The 20,004-nt window shown below is 55.2% G+C and overlaps 12 protein-coding genes across 18 annotated transcripts; 5 read left to right on the forward strand and 7 right to left on the reverse strand.

Annotated features, from left to right (window-relative positions):
• Positions 1-25: 25 nt before the first annotated feature.
• H310_00554 (hypothetical protein) lies at positions 26-603 on the forward strand. The gene has a single exon (XM_008863373.1). It carries the CDS (start codon positions 42-44, stop codon positions 543-545), a length of 504 nt encoding a protein of 167 aa, XP_008861595.1. The 5' UTR covers positions 26-41; the 3' UTR covers positions 546-603.
• Positions 604-699: 96 nt separating this feature from the next.
• H310_00555 (hypothetical protein) lies at positions 700-1,973 on the forward strand. The gene is made up of 4 exons (XM_008863374.1): positions 700-1,020; positions 1,080-1,430; positions 1,473-1,635; positions 1,684-1,973. The coding sequence occupies exons 1-4, from the start codon at positions 739-741 to the stop codon at positions 1,860-1,862; spliced, it is 975 nt and encodes a 324-aa protein (XP_008861596.1). The 5' UTR covers positions 700-738; the 3' UTR covers positions 1,863-1,973.
• On the reverse strand, positions 1,892-2,746 carry H310_00556 (hypothetical protein; the record flags this gene model as incomplete). The annotated part of the gene is made up of 1 exon (XM_008863375.1): positions 1,892-2,746. One exon carries the CDS (start codon positions 2,744-2,746, stop codon positions 1,892-1,894), a length of 855 nt encoding a protein of 284 aa, XP_008861597.1.
• Positions 2,747-2,939: 193 nt separating this feature from the next.
• H310_00557 (ribonucleoside-diphosphate reductase, alpha subunit) lies at positions 2,940-5,333 on the reverse strand (the record flags this gene model as incomplete). The annotated part of the gene is made up of 2 exons (XM_008863376.1): positions 2,940-4,363; positions 4,406-5,333. The coding sequence occupies 2 exons, from the start codon at positions 5,331-5,333 to the stop codon at positions 2,940-2,942; spliced, it is 2,352 nt and encodes a 783-aa protein (XP_008861598.1).
• A 73-nt stretch (positions 5,334-5,406) lies between these two features.
• Positions 5,407-5,913, reverse strand: H310_00558 (hypothetical protein). The gene has a single exon (XM_008863377.1). It carries the CDS (start codon positions 5,774-5,776, stop codon positions 5,462-5,464), a length of 315 nt encoding a protein of 104 aa, XP_008861599.1. The 5' UTR covers positions 5,777-5,913; the 3' UTR covers positions 5,407-5,461.
• On the forward strand, positions 5,439-7,804 carry H310_00559 (glucokinase). Of its 5 annotated transcripts, none has more exons than XM_008863381.1 (8): positions 5,439-5,682; positions 5,748-6,052; positions 6,108-6,196; positions 6,246-6,411; positions 6,458-6,785; positions 6,834-7,045; positions 7,099-7,330; positions 7,382-7,804. In XM_008863381.1, exons 2-8 carry the CDS (start codon positions 6,033-6,035, stop codon positions 7,559-7,561), a joined length of 1,227 nt encoding a protein of 408 aa, XP_008861603.1. In that variant the 5' UTR covers positions 5,439-5,682; positions 5,748-6,032; the 3' UTR covers positions 7,562-7,804. The 5 variants fall into 5 exon arrangements, with proteins under 5 accessions (XP_008861603.1, XP_008861600.1, XP_008861604.1 ...); XM_008863382.1 differs by having other exon boundaries at positions 5,520-6,052; positions 7,382-7,697; positions 7,751-7,804; XM_008863378.1 differs by having other exon boundaries at positions 5,439-6,052.
• Positions 7,713-8,616, reverse strand: H310_00560 (hypothetical protein). Its single transcript, XM_008863383.1, has one exon. It carries the CDS (start codon positions 8,111-8,113, stop codon positions 7,766-7,768), a length of 348 nt encoding a protein of 115 aa, XP_008861605.1. The 5' UTR covers positions 8,114-8,616; the 3' UTR covers positions 7,713-7,765.
• A 234-nt stretch (positions 8,617-8,850) lies between these two features.
• H310_00561 (hypothetical protein) lies at positions 8,851-11,090 on the reverse strand. Its single transcript, XM_008863384.1, has 13 exons — positions 10,775-11,090; positions 10,524-10,721; positions 10,311-10,477; positions 10,189-10,259; positions 10,035-10,136; positions 9,900-9,983; positions 9,753-9,853; positions 9,589-9,688; positions 9,416-9,529; positions 9,259-9,354; positions 9,159-9,216; positions 9,040-9,110; positions 8,851-8,993 (listed from the first exon to the last, which is right to left on the reverse strand). Exons 1-13 carry the CDS (start codon positions 11,050-11,052, stop codon positions 8,940-8,942), a joined length of 1,494 nt encoding a protein of 497 aa, XP_008861606.1. The 5' UTR covers positions 11,053-11,090; the 3' UTR covers positions 8,851-8,939.
• An 80-nt stretch (positions 11,091-11,170) lies between these two features.
• Positions 11,171-13,301, forward strand: H310_00562 (the record flags this gene model as incomplete). 2 transcript variants are annotated; one of them, XM_008863386.1, is made up of 9 exons in its annotated part: positions 11,171-11,319; positions 11,391-11,502; positions 11,628-11,674; positions 11,720-11,819; positions 11,873-12,041; positions 12,088-12,187; positions 12,234-12,354; positions 12,402-12,587; positions 12,631-13,301. In XM_008863386.1, 9 exons carry the CDS (start codon positions 11,171-11,173, stop codon positions 13,090-13,092), a joined length of 1,446 nt encoding a protein of 481 aa, XP_008861608.1. In that variant the 3' UTR covers positions 13,093-13,301. The 2 variants fall into 2 exon arrangements, with proteins under 2 accessions (XP_008861608.1, XP_008861607.1); XM_008863385.1 differs by having other exon boundaries at positions 11,628-11,819.
• On the reverse strand, positions 13,139-13,961 carry H310_00563 (hypothetical protein). The gene is made up of 4 exons (XM_008863387.1): positions 13,845-13,961; positions 13,640-13,799; positions 13,546-13,592; positions 13,139-13,499 (listed from the first exon to the last, which is right to left on the reverse strand). Exons 1-4 carry the CDS (start codon positions 13,923-13,925, stop codon positions 13,242-13,244), a joined length of 546 nt encoding a protein of 181 aa, XP_008861609.1. The 5' UTR covers positions 13,926-13,961; the 3' UTR covers positions 13,139-13,241.
• Positions 13,962-14,330: 369 nt separating this feature from the next.
• Positions 14,331-17,509, forward strand: H310_00564. 2 transcript variants are annotated; one of them, XM_008863388.1, is made up of 9 exons: positions 14,337-14,596; positions 14,647-15,127; positions 15,182-16,257; positions 16,305-16,461; positions 16,507-16,666; positions 16,719-16,768; positions 16,829-16,930; positions 16,988-17,036; positions 17,097-17,509. In XM_008863388.1, the coding sequence occupies exons 1-9, from the start codon at positions 14,441-14,443 to the stop codon at positions 17,395-17,397; spliced, it is 2,532 nt and encodes an 843-aa protein (XP_008861610.1). In that variant the 5' UTR covers positions 14,337-14,440; the 3' UTR covers positions 17,398-17,509. The 2 variants fall into 2 exon arrangements, with proteins under 2 accessions (XP_008861611.1, XP_008861610.1); XM_008863389.1 differs by lacking the exons at positions 16,829-16,930; positions 16,988-17,036; positions 17,097-17,509 and having other exon boundaries at positions 14,331-14,596; positions 16,719-16,826.
• H310_00565 (hypothetical protein) lies at positions 17,079-19,990 on the reverse strand. The gene is made up of 11 exons (XM_008863390.1): positions 19,857-19,990; positions 19,688-19,798; positions 19,589-19,648; positions 19,274-19,520; positions 18,980-19,216; positions 18,767-18,930; positions 18,657-18,719; positions 18,493-18,603; positions 18,281-18,445; positions 18,132-18,230; positions 17,079-18,073 (listed from the first exon to the last, which is right to left on the reverse strand). The coding sequence occupies exons 1-11, from the start codon at positions 19,971-19,973 to the stop codon at positions 17,426-17,428; spliced, it is 2,022 nt and encodes a 673-aa protein (XP_008861612.1). The 5' UTR covers positions 19,974-19,990; the 3' UTR covers positions 17,079-17,425.
• Between the last annotated feature and the right edge of the window lie 14 nt (positions 19,991-20,004).

A 20,004-nucleotide genomic window follows, 5' to 3' on the forward strand; every position in this document is an offset into this window, starting at 1 on the left:
ACCATCACCATTTTGGCATTCTCCAGTCGGAAGGAAGAGTGATGAAGTTTACTCTGGTGGCGATCGCGGCGACGGCCTTGTGCGCCTTGACGTCAACCTTCACGGAAGCCCGAGCACTTCGTGTGACGGCAAATGATCAAAATTCTCCTGAACAACTCGACACTACCTTGGATAAGCTCAATCTCGCGGCGCTGAAATTTGGTAGCCGTGTGCTGACTGAAATCTCCGTCGAAAGAGCTTTGCAAGAGGCAACAACCACGGTAGCCCCTACTGCTGCTGCAACTCCCGCGTCGAATAAGAAACCCCGGCGCAACAAGAAACCTCGAACCAAGAAACCCCGGCGCAACAAGAAGCCTCGAACCAAGAAACCTCGTCGCGGTAACAAGCCGAAGGCGAAAAAATCCGGCAAGGTGAAGAAGTCTGGAACCCCCAAGAAGCCTCGCACCAAGAAGCCGAAGGCGAAAAAGCCGGTCAAGAAGTCTGGCACCTCCAAGAAGCCTCGCAGCAAGAAGCCGAAGGCAAAAAAGCCTGCCACGAACGCCTAGACTGGTGCTTCGTGCTGAACATTGAGTAATAATACATCGGAGTGACGATTTCGTACCATTGTGGGTTGAGTGATATACCGTACGGCCGTCCTCTAGGAGTACGATTAAAACCGTGTTTATCCGGACGACAGCAGGTTTTCCACTCCGATAAAATCAATTTTTGGCCGCCCAATTCGGACATCATTGAGCAACGATGAGCGCGGACAACGGAATTCCTGAAGGCACGTTGCAAAACTTGGTGGACCAAAAGTCCCTTCGCTGGATCTTTGTCGGCGGTAAGGGTGGTGTTGGGAAGACGACAACGTCGTGCTGCTTGGGGGTCACGCTTGCCTCGCACCGCGAGAAGGTGTTGATAGTGTCCACCGATCCTGCGCACAACTTGAGCGATGCGTTCAGTCAACGCTTCACGCGAGAGCCCACCCTAGTGAACGGCTTTACCAACCTTTTTGTGATGGAAATCGATCCTTCCATTGAGGTACACATCCGTGTTGCGTCTTTGGTCGACGGAACTTGATCGAATGCATGATGTACTAGATGGAAGAGAGCGCTGACGGAGTGTCGGATGAATCTGGCATGCAGTCATTCATGAAGGACTTGACCAACTCGATTCCTGGCATTGATGAAGCGATGAGTTTCGCGGAATTGATGAAGCAAGTCCAAGCGATGGACTACGACGTGATTGTGTTCGACACGGCGCCGACGGGGCACACCTTGCGCTTGCTGAGCTTCCCGACAGCATTAGACAAAGCGTTTGGCAAGATCATGGCGCTCAAGAACCAGTTCTCGGGTATGTTTGGTCAAGTGTCTGCCATGCTTGGCGGGGCGTTACCGTCGGAGGAAGCGCTCGTGGGAAAGCTCGTGCAAACGCGAGAAGTGATCCAAAAGGTACATCCAACAGCTTGACACACTGTCTTGACCATCTCGTAGGTGAACGCGCAATTCAAAGATGCCGACCGCACCACGTTCGTCTGCGTGTGCATCCCCGAGTTCTTGTCTTTGTACGAGACGGAGCGGTTGGTACAGGAGCTGACCAAATACGACATCGACGTGCACAACGTGGTAGTGAACCAAGTGCTGTATCCTGAAGAAGGTGCGACCCACACGCCGCCATCTTGTCTTACCACTGTCATGTACCCAGACTCGAAGTGCAGCAATTGCTCGGCCCGCCAAAAGATGCAGCAAAAATACTTGGATCAAATTTACGACCTGTACGAAGACTTCCACGTTGTCGAGATGCCATTGCTCAACGAAGAAGTCCGTGGCGTGCCGGCGCTCAAAGCGTTTGCGAAGAACATGGTGACGCCGTACCAAGGCTAACAAAGAGTAACTCGATCGCGTCGTGGTTTTTATGACGAGTCGCTGCTACTATCACTATATGCCCCAACCAATGCGACCACAGGAGCAGGGGCAGCTGGAACGTTGGGAGTCGACTTGCTTGGTGCTTTCTTGCTCGTCACCGCCTTTGCTTTGATTTTGATGGAAGGTTTCGGTGCAAGTGCCTTGGCTTTGTCATCCGAAGCCAAGCCCCCGGCACTGGCCTTTGGCTGTTTGGCGATCGCCTTGGTCGTCTCGGAGGGTTGTTCAAGCTTTCGTTTTCGGAACGTTTCCATCTGCGCCTGAATCGCGGCTTCGTCCAATATGTCGTCGGAGGGAACAGGGTCGTCGACTTGCTTGAACTTCGTCAAGATCGCGTCGGTGTCGACCTTGGCATGACGCTGGTTGATCGCTTTGATTTCGTCCAAAGCGTCGATAATGTCCATTTCTCGTTTCGAGTCCAACGTTCGGTTTTCCAACGCTTTCATCGAGTCCCCTTTCTCCTCTTCTTCGCGCTCCTTGAGAATCGCTGCCTCGTCTGCTTCCCGCTCCCGCCACTGTTCGAAGTTTCGTTTGCAACCGTGCTCGGTGGCGTAGTCCCCGTTCTTCGGATCTGTCTTGAACGTGATCTCACTCGAGCACATCGAGCATCGAATGTAAAACCGGAAGATCTTCACGCCAAAGTAGTCTTCGTCCAGCACATCTTCCTTGCGCGAGTTGAATTTCTTGCCCTGGTACATGAACTCGCCGCACGTATTGCACTGAATCGAGAACGGCAGCATCATTCGCACTTCGATCTGTTTGTTCTTTGGGATCTTTCGTCGAGGAATGAGCCTCGGATCAAAGTCGGGTGGGAAGTATTTGTTCAAGACCTTGCGTTCCCCCATCGCCGCCGCTCGCCGCTCTGTTGCTTCAACCGAATGTGATGTGTGGCACTCGGATCTCAACTGTGATTGGCTCAATTCAAATTGTTCTTATATCAAGGTTGCACGCCATCATGTGGTCGACTACGAGGTCGGATGTAAAATTGCATATATAATTCACTCGGGCAAAACTTCGCGCACCCGACCACCACCACGTCTACGCTCCACATGACAGGCATTCTTCCTCTTCCGGCTCGACTGGCTTGGGGGCTTTGCCGGCGTTGGCAGCTTGTTGCTTCTTGATGGCCGCTTGGTCCACCGTGAACTGGATCGCATCGGCTTTCGGGCGTGAGCGGAGGTAATACATGCCGGTCTTGAGCCCACGCTTCCACGCGTAAAAGTGCATCGACGTGAGCTTGCTGATGCTTGGGTCTGCGATGTGCACGTTCATGGATTGGCTTTGGCAGATGAATGCGCCTCGGTCGGCAGCCAGGTCGAGCACGACCTTTTGCTTGATTTCCCACACAGTCTTGTACACTTCCTTCACATGCGCAGGGATCGACGCGACGTTCTGCACACTGCCGCGGTCGTGCAAGATCTGGTTGCGGACGTCCGCGTTCCACAGGCCGAGCGAAATGAGCTCCTTCATCAAGTACTTGTTCACAATCGTGAATTCACCTGCCAAGACACGGCGGCTGTACATGTTGCTCGTGAAGGGCTCGATGGACTCGTTGTTGCCAAGGATCTGGGCGGTCGACGCGGTAGGCATCGGGGCCAACAGCAACGAATTCCTGATGCCGTGCTGAGCGACTTGAGCTTTCAACGTGGCCCAATCCCACAGCGGCGACGGGGTAACATTCCACATATCGTACTGGAACAGCCCCTTGCTTACGGGCGACCCGTGGTACGTTTCGTAAGGCCCTTGCGCTTTTGCGAGTTCCATGGAAGTTTCCATGGCGGCGTGGTAGATCGTCTCAAAGATCTGTTGGTTCAACAGCTTGGCTTGGGGCGACTCGAACGCGAATCCCATGAGGATAAACGCATCCGCCAGCCCTTGGACACCAATGCCGATCGGGCGGTGCCGCATGTTGCTGTTGCGCGCTTCTTCGATGGGGTAGTAGTTGACGTCGATGACCTTGTTCAAGTTGGTCGTGACCACCTTGGCGATCTTGTGCAAGTGTTGGAAGTCGAACACGCCGTTCTCAACAAACTTGGAGAGCGCGATGGATGCCAAGTTGCACACGGCGACTTCGTCTTTGCTCGTGTACTCGATGATTTCGCAGCACAAGTTGCTCGATTTGATCGTGCCGAGGTTCTGTTGGTTGGACTTGCCGTTGCACGCATCCTTGTACAACATGTACGGGGTGCCTGTTTCTACTTGCGATTCCAAGATGGCAAACCACAGTTGCTGCGCCTTGATGGTTTTTCGAGCACGCCCTTCCTTCTCGTATTTCGTGAAGAGAGCGTCGAACTCGGAGCCCCAGCACTCGTGCAAGCCAGGGGCTTCATTGGGGCAGAACAAACTCCATTCGCCGTTGGATTCGACGCGCTTCATGAACAAGTCCGGGATCCACATGGCATAGAACAAGTCGCGGGCGCGGTGGAGCTCGTTGCCGTGGTTTTTCTTGAGCTCCAAGAATTCTAATGCAAAATGTTAAGAACAACGTGGATGGGGAGTCGTACCAAAAATGTCAGCGTGCCAAGGTTCCAAGTACATGGCAAACGACCCCTTTCGCTTTCCACCGCCTTGGTCGACATAACGGGCCGTGTCGTTGAACACGCGAAGCATGGGAATGATCCCGTTCGAAGACCCGTTCGTTCCTCGAATGTAGCTGTTCGTGGCGCGGATGTTGTGGATGTTCACACCGATTCCACCAGCCCACTTGGAAATGCACGCGCAGTTTTTCAATGTGTCGTAAATGCCTTCAATCGAGTCGTCTTTCATGGACAGCAAAAAGCACGACGAGAGTTGAGGGCGCGGCGTGCCGGCATTGAACAACGTGGGTGTTGCGTGGGTAAAGTACAATTGGGACATGTACTCGTAGGTGGTCAAGACGGACTCGATGTCATCTTTGTGGATGCCCACAGCCACACGCATAATCATGTGTTGGGGTCGTTCACACACCTTGTCGTTTACGCGGAGCAGGTACGACTTTTCGAGAGTCTTGAAGCCAAAGTAGTCGTACTCGAAGTCACGGTCGGTAATGATGGCACTGTTCAGCACTTCCTTATTGTCCATGATGATCTTGTACACATCGTCGGCGATCAATGCCGCAGGGGCGCCCGTCTTGGCGTGTGTGTTGTTATAGAACAGCTCAATGTTGTCCGAGAACAGTTTATTGGTGTTCTTGTGCAAGTTGGAGATCGAGATGCGGGCAGCGAGTTTGGAAAAGTCGGGATGCTGGGTCGACTGGTACGCAGCGGTTTCTGCCGCCAACTCGTCCAATTCAGACGTTGTTACACCCGCGTAAACGCCGGCGACAACCTTCTGTGCGATCAGGATTGGGTTTACGTACTTCGCGTCGAGGCCGTAGCACAGTTTGCTGATGCGGCCTGTGATCTTGTCGAACTTGACCTCTTCTTGGCGACCGTCTCGTTTGACGACGTACATGCTTCCTCGCAACAAAATCCGAAATGACCATTCCTCGCCCAGCGGCCGCGACTTTCCCTCGCTTTTCTTGGCGCGGCAAAATCTTGTGTTTCATTGGTGCGTCGTGAAATTCCAATGTTTTATTCTGACTAGATATTTGTATACACTTCGTACAATATACATTTTATTGTCCAGCGAGCATTCAATCTCGTCTTCACACACGACCACGTCCAGAGCCAATCATAAAGGTCGCCGCGTGCCAGAGAGTCCAACAGGAAGGCGGCCGCCGCACCAAGAGCGCATGCAGAAGCCGGCGGGAGTCGTTCTTGCCGAAGCCATGTACGTTGGAGACCCTTGCGCGCACGCACAGGTCCGATATGTCGTAGTGCGTGTCCATTCGGCTTTGGCTTGATAACGAAATGCCATCTATTACAGGGACAATAGGTCGTCGAAACCTCTTGCATCTGTGCTGCCTCAAGGGCAGATTTGCATCAGCCCCTCTGGTATCACATCAAACGTTGGATCTCTTCACGACCAGGAGGCAGCAGTCTCGTATGCGTGGTCGCCCCGGCAGTGTCACGTCGATTCTTTGTCGAGGCCGAATGTGTTGGCTTATCCGGATATCCGAACGGCAGATGTATCGGTATCCAAATTTGAGCCAATCAAAGCGCAGGGTGGCAACGTTGTAGGGCCAGAATCGAAGTAACTCGGGAAAGTGACATGGCGCCTGCGCCTAACGAGTACTTCGCCGCATCCGACGGTCCGTCTGCATTTTCTCATCCACGTGATGTGTAGATATGACCTAATTGTGTCCGGGGACTGCGGCGGCACCAACACCCGTCTCACGTTGTGGCGTGTGCCGCACGACAGCGTTCACCTGAAAGGTACATGGCATTCCATCGAGATCCTTGACTTGACGTGCTTCTTTTGCAGGCAAAATTGCCCCTGGCGAGCTCGTGTTCAACCAGAAGTACCTCAATGAGAATCATGGGAGCTTTGTCGAAGTGATGCACTTGTTCCTGAAAGAAGCCGACATCGATGCCCCCCCCGTGTGTTGTGTCTTGGCTTGTGCGGGACCCGTCATGAACAACGCTGTCGTGTACGTCGTGTTTGATGTTGTGAATGGAAGGGCTGACGGTGTGCAGGTTTACGAATATTGCGTTCGGCTGGTCCATCAACGGCGACAACTTGCAGCGCGAACTCGGGATCCCGAACGTCAAGCTGATCAACGATTTCGTTGCAATGGGATACGGTCTCTTGACGTTGCGAGAGCACGAATTCCTCGCCTTGAACGACGTGCCGCGTGAAGCAGACGCGCCGATTGCCACCATCGGCGCTGGCACGGGCCTCGGCGAATGTTTCTTGACTCCGTCGGGAGACTCGTACGACTGCTATCCTACGGAAGGCGGACACTGCGACTACTCCCCCACCACGGACATCGAAGTCGAAATTTACAATAAGTTGCGCAACAAGGTAAACAATACATCAAGAACGTTCCACAGCCTGACCACGTTTACCCAGTTTGGACCGAACAAGCGACTGTCCACCGAGCGCATTATCAGTGGCAACGGTCTCGCCAGCATTTACGAATATTTGGCCGAGAAGTTTCCGGACAAAGTCAACAGCGCCATCCACAAGGAGTTTGTCGCCTCCGAATCGTTGCGTGGGGGAGTCGTTGGCAAGAACGCCGGGTCGGACGAGCTGTGCGGCCAAGCGATGGAGATCTTCGTCAAGTGCGTGAAGCATCGCCCTGTGGCACCGTCATTCATACGACGTTCACGATTAGGGGATACGGCCGAGAAGCTGGCAACGCCGCGCTCAAGTACCTCCCCCGCGGCGGCTTTTACATCACGGGTGGCATGGCACCGAAGAACTTGGACTTTTTCACGAAGAAGACGTGGTTCTTGGACGCGATCTTCGACAAAGGTCGCGTCAGCCCTGCCCTCAAGTCCGTCCCGATCTACTTGGTGCTCACGGAAGACTTGGGCGAACGTGGCGCGCATTATTACTCGTACCAGGTACAGCATCCTCAATGCTACCACTTTGGCTGAGAATTATGGTTTGTGTAGCTGCTGAGCAAGTCGCGAGTGCAAAGGGCGGTGCCATCCGACTCCTCTCCTCCCCTTCCAAGTGACGTATCCAAACGCGGCGCGATGGCATCTCCACTTGCCGACTCGGTCAAATACTTTGCCGTGGCTGCGGCAGCGTTGTTAGGCGTCACGATTGGGTTTCGCCTCGGAAAGAAGTAAATCCGTGCAGCATGGCGACCTCTTGGTCAGCGAACAGGAAACCCACGTGATCTACGGACAAATCATCCAGAAACATGACGTGCCATGGAGGAGTCTGCTCTGGTTTCATGTGGGGTGAAATCGGAATAGGGGGGAGGTACGACGTGGGTAGGATGGAATCAAGTCGGTGCAATTAACGCAGTTAAATAGAGGAAAGGGGACGAGCTAGACCGACGTGATGATGGCGTCGCAGAGCATGGCAAAGTCTTCTGCGTTCCAGGCGGAGAGGGATGTGGCGTCCGTGGCGAACGGGATGGGATCCACCACATCGAACGGCGGCGTGGTGGGTGGCACGATGGAGTCATGCGACGCGAGCGCCGCCGACTTGGTCACGCGGAGCTTGTACGCTTTCTGGAATCGATTGGCTTTGCTGCGGTGGTACTCGCATAGTCGATGGAGCTGTCCGTTCTTCTTGGCCGACCTGGCGCGGTCGCACCGCTTGGACGTGTATTGGCACACAAACTCCGAGTGCGGGACGACCTTTGTCCGGTGCTTCTTGGTCGGCGGAGCCATGGAAATCGGAAACTGACCGGAACGCCGTGTTTACGTCAGAATGGGTCGGTCGCGTCGACGATGTGGCGAGCGCGCACGGCGTGGCTGCGTCAAGTCGCCATGCGATCGATCGCGTCAGACGGTTTTTCGAATCTCGGGTACCCTTGCAACTGCGCAGGTCACGCCTGCGACAGAGCTGGAGCGGTCGAGGGGGAACGTCTTGCGTTCAGAGGAAGAGAGGCATCGGCGGAAGGCAACCGACCGCCCGCCATGCGGTACTGGCGCTACTGGTGGCAAACTGCTTGATGGCGCTGCCCCTCTCGTGCGTGCATACACGACGGATGGGTGGCGCCCGTCGTCTCCACGGGGATTCTACAACCGACTGATCCAGCATCGCCCGAGTAAAGTCGCCAGCACGATCGGGCGCTTGCGTCGTTGGTCGGGCAGCCACACGTCAGCACGCCGCCGAGATCCTCGCCAATTCCAAACGCTACACACAACATCCACTTGTGCACGAGCCGTCCCGTTGCACACGGGAGGCGGCGGCTCGGCGCGACAGTCGTACGGAAGCGAGTGATAGGTCAACTTGCCAGCAATCAAACTGACCACCACCGCCCCCCTCTGTCTTTCCACCACCGCAGATCTCGTGTCGAGACTCCTGCGCCGCGGCGATGTCGCCGTCGAGATGCCCACGACCGCGCGCTGCGGCGGCTGTCTCCACTAACTACACCGGCCATGCCACAAGCGCGACACATCCATCCCATCCACCCCCTCAACGAGGAGCGTTTTCGCGCGAGGTGGAAACGTGCGCTCGACTCAAATTTGTGGTCGGCACCATGCATCGGTTCTACAGCTCCTTGGTCAACCGACCCAGCCCATTCAACGCTGCGACACGATACGCCTGCATAGCCACGTTGCGTGAGGCCGGCAGGGCGTCGGTGGGTTACCTCGGCCAGAGTCGGGTAGTTGAACACGGCATCCCGAAAGTATGTGAGTTTGCAGTTCATCGCCATCGCGACTGCATCCCAGTGTGAGGAATGTCTCTGCGACGATGGAGGTAGAATACCTTGTCCGATGTGGATAATCTCCGTCGCGCCTTGTCCGATCGCGTGGACACCAAGCACCTACAAGCGTATGCGATCGCGCGTCGTCGGATGGATCCGTACACTGTGTGAATCCGGGTCAAAGAGCAGCTTTAGCGCGCCTTTCTGGCCACCCGCCATCATGCCCTTGGCCAGCTCCGAGTACTTGGCCACACCAACCTAATTCGTGGTATGTCGTCAGCGACGGCCGAGCCCACGTGAACGAACGAGATGCACGTACAGCATAGTTCCGGCCTTCCTTGGTCAGCTGCTGTTCAGTCTTGCCCACCATCGAGATCTCTGGAATCGTGTAAATGCCATACGGGTAGTTGCCGCTGTCCAGTTGACTCGTGGGCTGCCGACAAAAAAGCACGTCGTTAGAGCGACTCGCCTTGGTTCGTCATTCTTTCACACCTGGTCTTCGTGCCGCCACATTGCACACGCTGCCAAGCGACCTTGCTCCAAACTCGTCGACGCCAGCGACGGCGCGCCAATGCAATCGCCCGCCGCGAAACTGGACTCGGGTCGTCTTTCATCAGGACCACGGAGACCAACCATAGTCGGAAAGGCGGTCGTACATGTGCGGTTGGGTCGTTTGGTACTGCTCGTTCACAGACAGCAGCCCTCGCTTGTTTTTGGACAGCCCAACGCCTTCTAAGTTGAGTGTATCCGTGTTGGCCTGCCAGGGTCGAATGAGCGACATCGTGACCAAGATTGTATCTCACCTGCCGGCCGACGCAGTACAGCAGCGCTTCGGCAAAGCTCGACTTGCCGCTGGCAAAGTCCACTCGGACTCCTTTCCGCACACGCTATGTAAACCCTTCGCTTGACCAAACTGTTGGCGGCTCACGTCTGCATACCTTGACGGATTGAATCGTCTCGCCAAGGAGGAACCGGGCCCCTTTGTGCCGCATCTCCATCTTGAGGGCACTCACGATCTCGTCGTCGCAAAACGTGAGAATCTAGGCGAGAAAAAATATAGTAATCACTCGATTCATCCACAGTCGCTCGTACGTCTGGTCGACCATCGACCACCGTGACGGACACACCGGGCAGGACGTTCAACATCGAAGCGTACTCCATGCCTGCCATGGCTCAGTCAGAGCGCACACATCGTTGGGAAGTCATGACGGTACCAATGACACCGGCGCCGACTACAATCCATGACCTGGGCAATTCGCCTTTGGAGGCGTCCAGAATGCCGTCGCTATCCAAGATCACTTCGCCGTCGACTGGTACGACAGGGCTGTGGGCGGGGTATGTGCCACACGCAATCAGAAACTTTTGGCCGCGGTAGATTGTGCTAGGGATCGTCATACGAACGAGAATGCAACGACGAGCGCACGTACGCTTCGCTGCCGACAGGTTCCGTTGCCACCGACACTTCGTTGGCGTTTTCAAATCGCGCTTTCCCTGGAATGATTTGGACATGTGCAGCTTTGAGTTGAGCGCGAATCACGTCCATTTCCGACGACACAACCACGTTCACGCGGTGAAGTATGTCTCTCAGCGTAATGCGCTCCCGAGAATACGACTTGCCGTAGAATCTACACATGGACGTTCACGCCAAGCACAATGGCGATGGGTGCGACCGTCGAACCCGTGGTGGTTAAAACCAGACAGATGCAGCACTGCTTCGCGAAACGTCTTGGACGGAATCGTTCCCGTATGCACGCAGACTCCGCCAATTTCTTCCGACTTGTCAACAATCGCGACAGACTTGCCCATTTTGGCCGATTCAAGAGCACATTGTAGCCCAGAAGGTCCACTTCCAATCACAATAAGATCGTACTCCTTGGGAACCATGGTCGACAGGTGAGCCCGCCGCGGCTTCGGGTGGCTCACGGCCCGGCGCAGGGGATGGAGGAGGCGCAGCATTTTGTCGAGTAGTCGATGACGGTGAGAGTCGCGTCGACTTCGTTTGTCCGGATATTTGATGTTGAGGTTATCGCGTATCCGGATAACAACCGAATTGCGATCTTCGACACTTTGCAAGATGGTCTTACTGTACAGCGACGGGTCACCGACGACCGAGATCTCGGACGAGGGCCTCAAGCACGCGCTCGTGGAGGCGCTGGACAAACTACATGGCAAGGACAAGCGCAACGTGATGCTCGTGCCCCCGGACTTTACTCGATTTCATTCGTACGTGAATTGGGAACGACGGAGGTTTCGACAACGACCATCGTGGCTTACAACACCCACTGATCGTTCAGGAAGTCGGGTATTGTGACCCAGCACGCATACGAATACTTTGGAGAACACGTCAAGGACATTATGCCAGCTCTGGGAACACATGCACCGATGACCCCCGTCGAGATTTCCAAGGTCTTGTTCATGAACCACATTCGGGTCCAAATCGTGGTGTTTTCGACTCGGACGTCCCATATTTGGGCCCAGATTGTGTCGTTGCTCGAGCAATTGGTCGTTCTCAACATACCTACCTGTCGTAGATGTTTGGATCCGTTCCCCAGAACCTCTTTCGTGTCCACGATTGGCGGTTCGTCTCCACCTTTCCTCGACAAATCGTCATGCGCAGCTGCAGGAACGACGTTGTGCAGATTGGCGAAGTGCCTCGGGAACTCGTACGAGAGGCAAGCGACGGACAAGTAGATGAACCATGGCCGGCGCAGCTGAACAAACTGGTTGGAACTTCGTAATCTCTCGAGAGTCATTTCAATATTCGTCTGCGGGGTAGATATGGGAAGGGGGGCACGATCTGATTTTGTCGATCGGGCAAGTCGTGCCGCATGAGGTGATGGGCATGGCCAACTACAACAAAAACCTGTTTGTTGGCACGGGAGGCAGCGATGCCATCAACTTTTCCCACTTCATCGGTGCCGTCTACGGCATGGAGCGCATGATGGGTACCCTTCTTGAAACGTTTAGTCCAGAGACTTCACCATTGACGAGGCCGGGCCAACAACCCGCTTCGGCGCATCTTGAATTACGCGTCGGACCACTTCCTGACCCATTTGCCCATCGTGTACGTCCAAACAGTGATCGGTCGACGGTACGGCAGCCCCGTGTTTCGATACCGTGTGTCAGCAGTGCTGTAGAGACGATGGGTCGGTCGTGACGCGGGGAGTGTTTATCGGGACGGACGATGAGTGCTTTACGAAAGCCGCCGCGCTGTCTCTACACGTCAACTTCACCTTGCTACCAGCTCCATTGGACGAGGCACCGCAACGCAATGTGTGCTGCATGCCTCACAGTGACGTATGTAGGTTGTGGTGCATTTGGATGCGGAAGAATTCAAAACGACTTGGCTCGGAAACAAGGCCATCTACCGCACACGCATGGCCATCGCGGACGGCGGCACGCTGGTCGTGTTGGCGCCGGGCGTCAAGCACTTTGGCGAAGACAAACAGATTGACTTGCTCATTCGAAAATACGGGTATCGCACGACGCCAGTACGTTCGGTATGGCAGCTTCCGATGCCTCAACTCTATGTAGGAAGTGTTGGCCCACATCGCCGCCAACCGCGACTTGATGAAGAACCTCAGCGCCGCCGCGCATTTGATTCATGGATCGCCTGAGAATCGATTTCGTGTCGTGTACGCGTGTGGACGGCATGGCCTGGCGAAGGAAGAAGTGGAAGGGGTGGGATTCGAGTACGCCAAATTGGAAGACATGCTCGCGCTGTACCAAGTGGACGGGCGCCAGGATGGCTGGAACACTACAGTCGACCCCGTGACAGGCACCGAGCGCTCGTTTTACTATATTTCCAACCCAGCAATGGGGCTGTGGGCGTACGAAGGAAGATTTGAAGCGTCTTCGAAGGCCCAGCCGACCCACCACCATCCTTCATCTTCTGGCCCTCTGCTCACGGAACTTCATGGAAACGAAGCGTGCGTCGATGCTGGCGTCGGTGGCGGGCCTTTCACCAAGGCGGATCACGACAAGTTGTTGCACTAGATGGAGAACTGCTTCTTCGATCTCGGCAATGACGGCCATGGCCTCGTGGAATGAAAGTTTTTGGATTGAACCAGACATGATCAAACAACATCGACTGGCGCTTTCTTCGACTTCACTTGAAATCATCGACGTAAGATGAGGACGACGTCTTATTTGTGTCGCTTGGTTGTAATGGAGGTCATTGACGGCGACTTCTTCGCCATCCCCAGAAGACGAAGAGAACGCTCGTTGATGGCTTCGATTTCTGCTTGGATTTCCATGGCATCGGCATTTATTGCAGCTTGGAGTTGCGCTTGTTTGGAGCGCCGATAGGCCTCGTCATATGAGTTCGGCTGGAATGACTGCGGATCGCACTCAGTAAGAAGCACATCGTCGCCGTGGACTTCCAGTGGTATACTTCGAAGTGGCTACGTGGTAACATGACAATATTACGTGTCATTGGAGATAGCGTACATGCAAGAGTTTGCAATGAGGTGGGGGTCGCAGGCACAACCCCGACTCTGTCGACCAATCGTGAGTCTGGACTTCCACGACGAGTCGATCTCACCTGGGTCAAACATTGCCCCGTGCACTTTGCACTGAACGACTCCGCGCGAGAAGAAGTCGGCGTCGTTCAGGTCCAACTCGAGGGCGACGTGAGTGCATCTATTTGCAAATGCAATCGGCGTGCCACGCTTTGAGAGGAACACGAAGCCGTCGACCTTGCTCTGATGGGTGTTCTACATCAGGATATTCCACGCTGCGCATCGTACCTTCCAAGGAAACTTTACCGCCTTGGACGGCGGAAGTTCCCGCAGGGATTGCAACGACGCAATCACTCGCGGCAAGGTCATGACGCTGTGGAGCTCAAAGTAGTTGCACACTCTTCGAGAAAACTCATTTATATGGCCAATCCAATCTCGTCATTGAGACAATTTTATCCAATAAAACTGCCATCGATGTTGACACCTTTCTATTGCATACTACATGATAGTATCATGCTGAAGTCAAATTTTCCTCAGCTCTGCCTTTTGGCGTCATGAGGGCAGAGCAATCGAGCCAATCTGCCCATATAGGCGAGGCAAGCACTACATAGTCCTTTCCAAGGTGCACTTGAATGGCAAAGAGCCCAGCATACCCGTATGATTTTTCCAAGTAAGTGCTCATATCCCTCAATGATGTTCTTGATAGGATTGGTGGAAAATGAAGAAAATATCGTATTCTAGCCAATCACCATGGCATTGACGTTTTTATACAATCGTAGACGCTTCTTCAACCCAATTCACACCCGCCAACGTCGCCACCTCTGCCGACGTCGTGGTCGACACCGCTTGCATCCCTCACGTTCACCGCGCTCGGGCTATTCACTATGATTGACTTCGTGCGCCAGCTCAATGTTGCGCACATGGAAAGGGTGGAGACGCTGCTACGGCTCATCGCTGTCGACCTGCCCAACTTGATCTATGACTACGTGCCGTATTCCGATCAATTTGTCAAGTACTTCTTCGTGTACATCATGCTTCAGGTAAACACCCAACACATGAAACAAAGCACTTAACGCAGCGGTGATTGCAGGCTCTGGCCATTCTGTGGGGATTTCTCTTCAACCTTGGAACGATGGTGGGGGAAAACGTGATCGAGATTGTCACGATGCCGTACTTGCAAGCGTCGTGCGTCCTATTCGTGCACTACGCTGTCATTGGCATCATCTTGGGCATTGGTCGAACGACATGGATTCTCACGTGGCAGTCGCTGTCCAACTTCCCGTACATTCGACGGATCATGCTCCGCGAGTCGTCTCCGCAAGTGGTCGTCCTGCTGTCGTCGATTCCGATCCTTCTCCTTCTCATAGGCCTCATCCTTACTCCGTCCTTCTGCACAAACATGGATACGGCAGAGGTCACGAACACGTTGTGCAAATCCAGCTACATCCGGTACTTGACTCCAGCGTACCCCGTCTTCCAGCGGTCTCTCCGCCTCACGACTGTCATTGCATCGACCCAGTTCCTTCAAGTGGTCATGGAAATCCTGCCTTCATGGGACACCATTCTTGCGCGTACGTTCGTTTTCCCATCGTCCTACCACAACTTCCTGACTGCTCCCGTCGTAGAAACAAACACCCGTCAAGTGATTGTGCTCGGGATGTCGCTGGCGACACTCAACGGGTGCACGATCCTGTGGGCATTTGAGTGGCTGCTACGGCATGGCCAGGTGAAAACGACGTCGCTCAGCGATCTCTCCCAGCTGCGGTGGGAGACGCTTGGTCTCGTCGTTCTCTTTCTCTGGATGGTCTGGTTCCTCGCGCTTGTTTGCCACAGCTTTCCGCTCTCGTACGCGCCGACGACGGACGACGGGTCGCTCTCGGCCTTCTTTGGACGTCTCAAAGTGACCTTCCTCACCGGCCAAGCCATTGTGTTCATGCGCGCGTGCATTCACCCGCAGATGGGCTTTGTCCACGCACAGCTGGAACTCACGATCATCAACTTGCTCTTGCCACTCTTTTACGTGTTCGCGCTGCTGGTACTGCGGGGGTTTTACCTCAGTTCATTCCGTAAAGTCGTCGTGGCTGCCCCGGTGTCCCTCTTGCTGGCGTTTGGTATCCACCGGTACGCCGCGGTCGGCCAAGAGCACACGTACTGGATCATTAGCCTCTTTCTCTTTGGCGCATTCCTCAGGCTTCTCCAGCCATCGCGGTCCCTGTTTTCGTCTGCTGACACGCAGAAAGGCATGGCGTCGCATGCGACGCAGCGTGTGGCCCTTCGGTTCGTCCTGGCGGCGTCTGCGATTTTTGCGCTGTATTTGCTGTTCATGATTGGATTTGGCGCACTTACATTTCTCCAGCGCGAGAAGGAGCTGTTCCCATCCATGGCAACGGTTCAAATCGACAAGCACGTGCTCGACATTCGCCACGCCAGCGTCGTCCGGCTCCACATGACCCTCGCCACCGACACCCATCGACCGATGGAACCCCGGCCGCCAAACTACGCAAGCTGTGGCAACCGGTGGTTCAACTTGAGCCTCGTCGACTACGCACTTCTGTCGCAAGCAGCCTACTTCAATCCGCAGAACGACCAGCTCCGCGACTTTGTGTCCACCGTCTTTCGCAGCGACACGGAGGACCCACGCTTTGACATTCGATTGCCCGAGAATTACACGGCGCACAGTTCGAAAGTCGAGTTCTTTGAGGTAACGGACCACCTGGACGACGACGCGATGACATGGAATCTTGGCAGGCGTACTCCAACGACCTGAATGTGTCGGTGATTTCAGTGCGTGGCACGGATGTCGGCCGGTTTCGGGACTTTATCGAAGACGCCAAGATGTATGCCGAGCCAGTGATCTTTGTCATTTTGTCCAGCATCTTCCCGACCATTCGTATGTGGCCCGACGGTGCGACCCGCGTTGTTTTATCCTCTTCAACTCACAACAACATAGTGACGTTTTCGACGTTGATTGAGCTCTACCACGAGCTCGCGACGATGTTTGGACTCACTCACGAGTATTGGTACTATCACGAACTGCTGCAGTACGTCAAGTCGATCCACGATCGCAACGTGATCCTGACCGGCCACTCGCTCGGTGGCGCCATTGCGCGGTGCGTGCCTCGATCCAGCCGCTTCCATCGTGACGACGCGCCACGTCCGTAGAGTCGTTGGGTCGGTGCTGGGCAAGCCGTCCGTATCATTTTCACCGCCAGGTACATTCCTCCAAGGCCAACACGTGACTACGAGCGGCGGACTACCGTGACGATGTCTAGGCTCTGGACAAACGTACAGCAAACTCGTCCACGACATCGCGGGCCAAGATATAAACGTCGATCGCACTCGCCTGCACCACGAATCGACTTGTGTGTTGCCAGGTGCGAGATCTCGATGGCCGCACGAGTCGCTCATGGAAACGGGATGTGTCTGCCTAGAATACGATCCCGTGACGATGATCGATACCCAGTCGGGCCTCATTCAGCGGTGCGAACGTTGTTCTGTCGTGCCCGTGGACTTCTCATCGCACGCGCTTTGCCTTTGTAGCATCACGTGCGACACGCCCCATTTGTCGATGCAACTCTCATGCCACATGATCCAAGGCACGCTGTGCAACCTCCTCGATCATTGCGGGGACCACCGCCGTCGGTTCGCGTCGTGCCAGTTCGAACACCGCATCACGTCGCTGTCGGAAGACCTGTTTGAAGTTGTGTTTGTGGACGTGTTGTCCCCGACGATGGTGTCTGGGTTGCTCATGGCCGTCGCCCTCGCGCTCTCCCTCGTCCGCCACAGAATCAACACCCACCGCCGTCGCTCTGTCAGCAACAACAACGCTCGCCCCGCATAGACACTGTCGTCCTCGAACGCGACACAAATCACAGCATGTTTAACCCTGCAATGGCACTGTGCGGGATTGCATGCAGCTGCTCCCGTCGCGCTTTGACCTGTTCGTGTCTGGCTACCCTCTCGGCTTTCTTCGCCTTGATGGTTTTGTCGACGATCGAGTTCTGGTCTTGGTTGCTAGATGCATGGCCCCCACTGCCCACACACAGCGGCGGCAGCACGATGCGTCCTTCCAACGGGCTGGTTGTGAGTTGATTCAGCGCTTGCTTGCGATCGTGCACCGCTTGTGCCTGCTGTCGTTTTCTCTCTTGGGATTGAGTACGGACAAGTTGCCGCGCGGCTTCAGCTTGAGCCAGACGCGCCGATGTCGGCGACAGGACGGGTGATAACTTGGGCAATGAATTCAACCGCGACGGAGGGTGACTCGTCGTGGCTAGGCTGCCCACCACAAACGCCGGCTCGAGCAACGCCAAGTTCGGCTGTGGGCACGGGTGGCGGAGATGAGTTGGCAATTTTCGTGGTCGTTGGGGTTGGCCAGGTCTTTGCTGTTCTTGCCGCGGATGGGGCTGGTGAAGGCCAGTCAGCGCCACATCCACCTCGAGTTGGTTGTTCATCGGCAGCAACGGTGGAGGCGCATGTGGCTTCTTGACAGCCTTGCCTTTTTCCAGGGCTTTCTTCGACTGCTCGGACAAACACAAAGTCAATCGCAACGAAAACCATATCAAGGGAATGCACTACCATCGGACAATCCAGTGGCAGGACCGTTCCGTCCGACCGCTTTATCAACGGCACGACAGAAAAGAGCGCTGGCAACGCGGCGGCAGATCCCGCGGAGGGCTACGAACCGATCATCACCGTCGACGATGAGGACATAGTCAGAATCGTACCGTGGCGGTCGAGACAGAAGACGACATTGCATGAGCTACAGACTTCTTTCCATCCGCGACGTGATGGAGGCCTGGAAAGAGAATGTGGTCGCACGTCGGAGCGTTCGGGCACGTGTACTTTTGGCTTAGGAGATGCTGGAGCAGGCAGCTTGCATGAAACGTGTGCTAGTGCCTTGTGTTGTGAGAATGTGTCGGCCTCCTGACCTCCTTACCTGGCACGGCAGCGATCGGATCGACGCTGCCATGCGAAGGCTCTGCTGACACACTGTGCACCACGTGATACCATCGACGCGTTCTGGGGCCCACGCTTTTGTATCGGTGATCTACGAATCTCGCCGACAGACCCATGTGGACGCGTCCGGAGGCTTGTTCAAACCTCCTTCCCCGCCAGGTTTGCCATGAGATAGTCTTGGAGAGGATATTTCTCGGCTGCGTCGAGCTACAAGTTCCTTGTCACGTCGATTTCAACATGGAGACTGGACCTACCTCCATGAGCATGTCGTAGTCAGCATTCGACAGCTCCCGGCCTTCCAGGTCGTTGATGGCTTCGGGGCTCAGTAGTGACGACCGAATAGTTCGGAGGGCGGGGAACCACGTTCCCTTGTGCGCCTTCCGCACGACGAACGAGTGCTTGGCATGGGCATTTGACTCTACGCCAACGATCGTCGTGACAAGGTCAGCGATTCATGTCGGTCGTACTGAAGCACTTCTCGCACAGGTCGACGTGTTTGCACTGGAGACATCGGTACCGCTGGCAACGAATTGGTTTTGTCAGGCATTGCTTGCAGCTCGCGCCAATGTGGACGAGGGGATTGCGATTCGACACGTCGGCTTCCTTTTTCAGGTTTGTTAGCGCCGAGTCGCCCCAGTCTTGGCGGCACAACGGACAAATGATGTTCTCCTTGGCCTGCTTGCGGCTCTCGCCCAGGATCTTCACTGCGGGATTCATGAGCCACGACCTCTAAACTTGCATGAGGAACGACAAACACGTACTGCAGTCGATGTGGAAGTTGTTGCCGCACCCGCGCTTGCAATAGGTCAAGTTCTGCTGCGCTTCCACCATGTCCTCGCGACAAATGGCGCACACTTCGCCCTCGACAACCGTGTGCCTCGCGCACTCCTTCCCAAGTCCGTCAGAACCCGTTTCTGGCGACGCTTCGTCGACTTTTCGCCGCAGAAATGGCTTGCGCACCCCGCCTCCGTCCGCTTGACTGTATCCTCCGGTGAGTACCATGTTGGTCTATCCGCAGCCGTCATTGCATCATGCACAACCATGGAGCCACACATCACGGTACGTCCACGAGTTACCTCCGAGTCGATGAGCGATCGCTGCCAAATGACAGGGTTCGACGCTGGCACGCGCAGTATCTACGAAGGACTTGAGTGGATCGTACGAGGGTGAACGACCTTGAGCATGACAAAGAGCAAGTGGCAGCAGATCTCTTTGTCTCCGCATGAGCACGACTGGACGGATCCGATGAGCACCCGATGCTTCCTGTCCGAGTTCTGCTCTTGGATCTACGGTTGTGGATCCACAATCGATTGAAGGAATGGAACACGTCACGGCCGAGCGCACCACGTAGTTCGTCGGTCCGGTCGTTTGGACCAAGTACATCGTCATGGCAAGCGTCTGCGCCACGCGCTCTTTGACCAGGTCCGGGATCTTCATGCGATATGGCGCCATTCGTGCCATCGTGTCGGGAATGCCCGTCGGTGACAGTTAC

The sequence above is a fragment of the Aphanomyces invadans genome, assembly GCF_000520115.1.
Source record: "Aphanomyces invadans strain NJM9701 unplaced genomic scaffold supercont1.1, whole genome shotgun sequence".
NCBI classification, from domain to species: domain Eukaryota; phylum Oomycota; class Saprolegniomycetes; order Saprolegniales; family Verrucalvaceae; genus Aphanomyces; species Aphanomyces invadans.

What these genes read in the sequence shown, in the direction of transcription:
- H310_00554 (XM_008863373.1), top strand. Translation starts at nt 42, where the DNA reads ATGAAGTTTACTCTGGTGGCGATCGCGGCGACGGCCTTGTGCGCCTTG.
- H310_00555 (XM_008863374.1), top strand. Translation starts at nt 739, where the DNA reads ATGAGCGCGGACAACGGAATTCCTGAAGGCACGTTGCAAAACTTGGTG. An exon ending in AAATCGATCCTTCCATTGAG is followed by an intron (nt 1,021 to 1,079) that starts GTACACATCCGT and finishes ATGATGTACTAG; the next exon opens with ATGGAAGAGAGCGCTGACGG. An exon ending in CGCGAGAAGTGATCCAAAAG is followed by an intron (nt 1,431 to 1,472) that starts GTACATCCAACA and finishes ACCATCTCGTAG; the next exon opens with GTGAACGCGCAATTCAAAGA.
- H310_00558 (XM_008863377.1), bottom strand. Translation starts at nt 5,776, where the DNA reads ATGCAAGAGGTTTCGACGACCTATTGTCCCTGTAATAGATGGCATTTC.
- H310_00559 (XM_008863378.1), top strand. Translation starts at nt 6,033, where the DNA reads ATGGCGCCTGCGCCTAACGA. An exon ending in GCGATGGAGATCTTCGTCAA is followed by an intron (nt 7,046 to 7,098) that starts GTGCGTGAAGCA and finishes GTTCACGATTAG; the next exon opens with GGGATACGGCCGAGAAGCTG. An exon ending in CGCATTATTACTCGTACCAG is followed by an intron (nt 7,331 to 7,381) that starts GTACAGCATCCT and finishes TGGTTTGTGTAG; the next exon opens with CTGCTGAGCAAGTCGCGAGT.
- H310_00560 (XM_008863383.1), bottom strand. Translation starts at nt 8,113, where the DNA reads ATGGCTCCGCCGACCAAGAAGCACCGGACAAAGGTCGTCCCGCACTCG.
- H310_00561 (XM_008863384.1), bottom strand. Translation starts at nt 11,052, where the DNA reads ATGCTGCGCCTCCTCCATCCCCTGCGCCGGGCCGTGAGCCACCCGAAG. An exon ending in GAACCTGTCGGCAGCGAAGC is followed by an intron (nt 10,478 to 10,523) that starts GTACGTGCGCTC and finishes GACGATCCCTAG; the next exon opens with CACAATCTACCGCGGCCAAA. An exon ending in AGTCGGCGCCGGTGTCATTG is followed by an intron (nt 10,260 to 10,310) that starts GTACCGTCATGA and finishes GAGCCATGGCAG; the next exon opens with GCATGGAGTACGCTTCGATG.
- H310_00563 (XM_008863387.1), bottom strand. Translation starts at nt 13,925, where the DNA reads ATGACCTTGCCGCGAGTGATTGCGTCGTTGCAATCCCTGCGGGAACTT. An exon ending in CGGGGCAATGTTTGACCCAG is followed by an intron (nt 13,593 to 13,639) that starts GTGAGATCGACT and finishes ATTGGTCGACAG; the next exon opens with AGTCGGGGTTGTGCCTGCGA. An exon ending in CTCATTGCAAACTCTTGCAT is followed by an intron (nt 13,500 to 13,545) that starts GTACGCTATCTC and finishes GTTACCACGTAG; the next exon opens with CCACTTCGAAGTATACCACT.
- H310_00564 (XM_008863388.1), top strand. Translation starts at nt 14,441, where the DNA reads ATGATTGACTTCGTGCGCCAGCTCAATGTTGCGCACATGGAAAGGGTG. An exon ending in CTCGGTGGCGCCATTGCGCG is followed by an intron (nt 16,667 to 16,718) that starts GTGCGTGCCTCG and finishes CCACGTCCGTAG; the next exon opens with AGTCGTTGGGTCGGTGCTGG. An exon ending in CGTATCATTTTCACCGCCAG is followed by an intron (nt 16,769 to 16,828) that starts GTACATTCCTCC and finishes GACGATGTCTAG; the next exon opens with GCTCTGGACAAACGTACAGC.
- H310_00565 (XM_008863390.1), bottom strand. Translation starts at nt 19,973, where the DNA reads ATGGCACGAATGGCGCCATATCGCATGAAGATCCCGGACCTGGTCAAA. An exon ending in CCGGACCGACGAACTACGTG is followed by an intron (nt 19,799 to 19,856) that starts GTGCGCTCGGCC and finishes CCACAACCGTAG; the next exon opens with ATCCAAGAGCAGAACTCGGA. An exon ending in TGCCACTGGATTGTCCGATG is followed by an intron (nt 18,074 to 18,131) that starts GTAGTGCATTCC and finishes TTGTCCGAGCAG; the next exon opens with TCGAAGAAAGCCCTGGAAAA.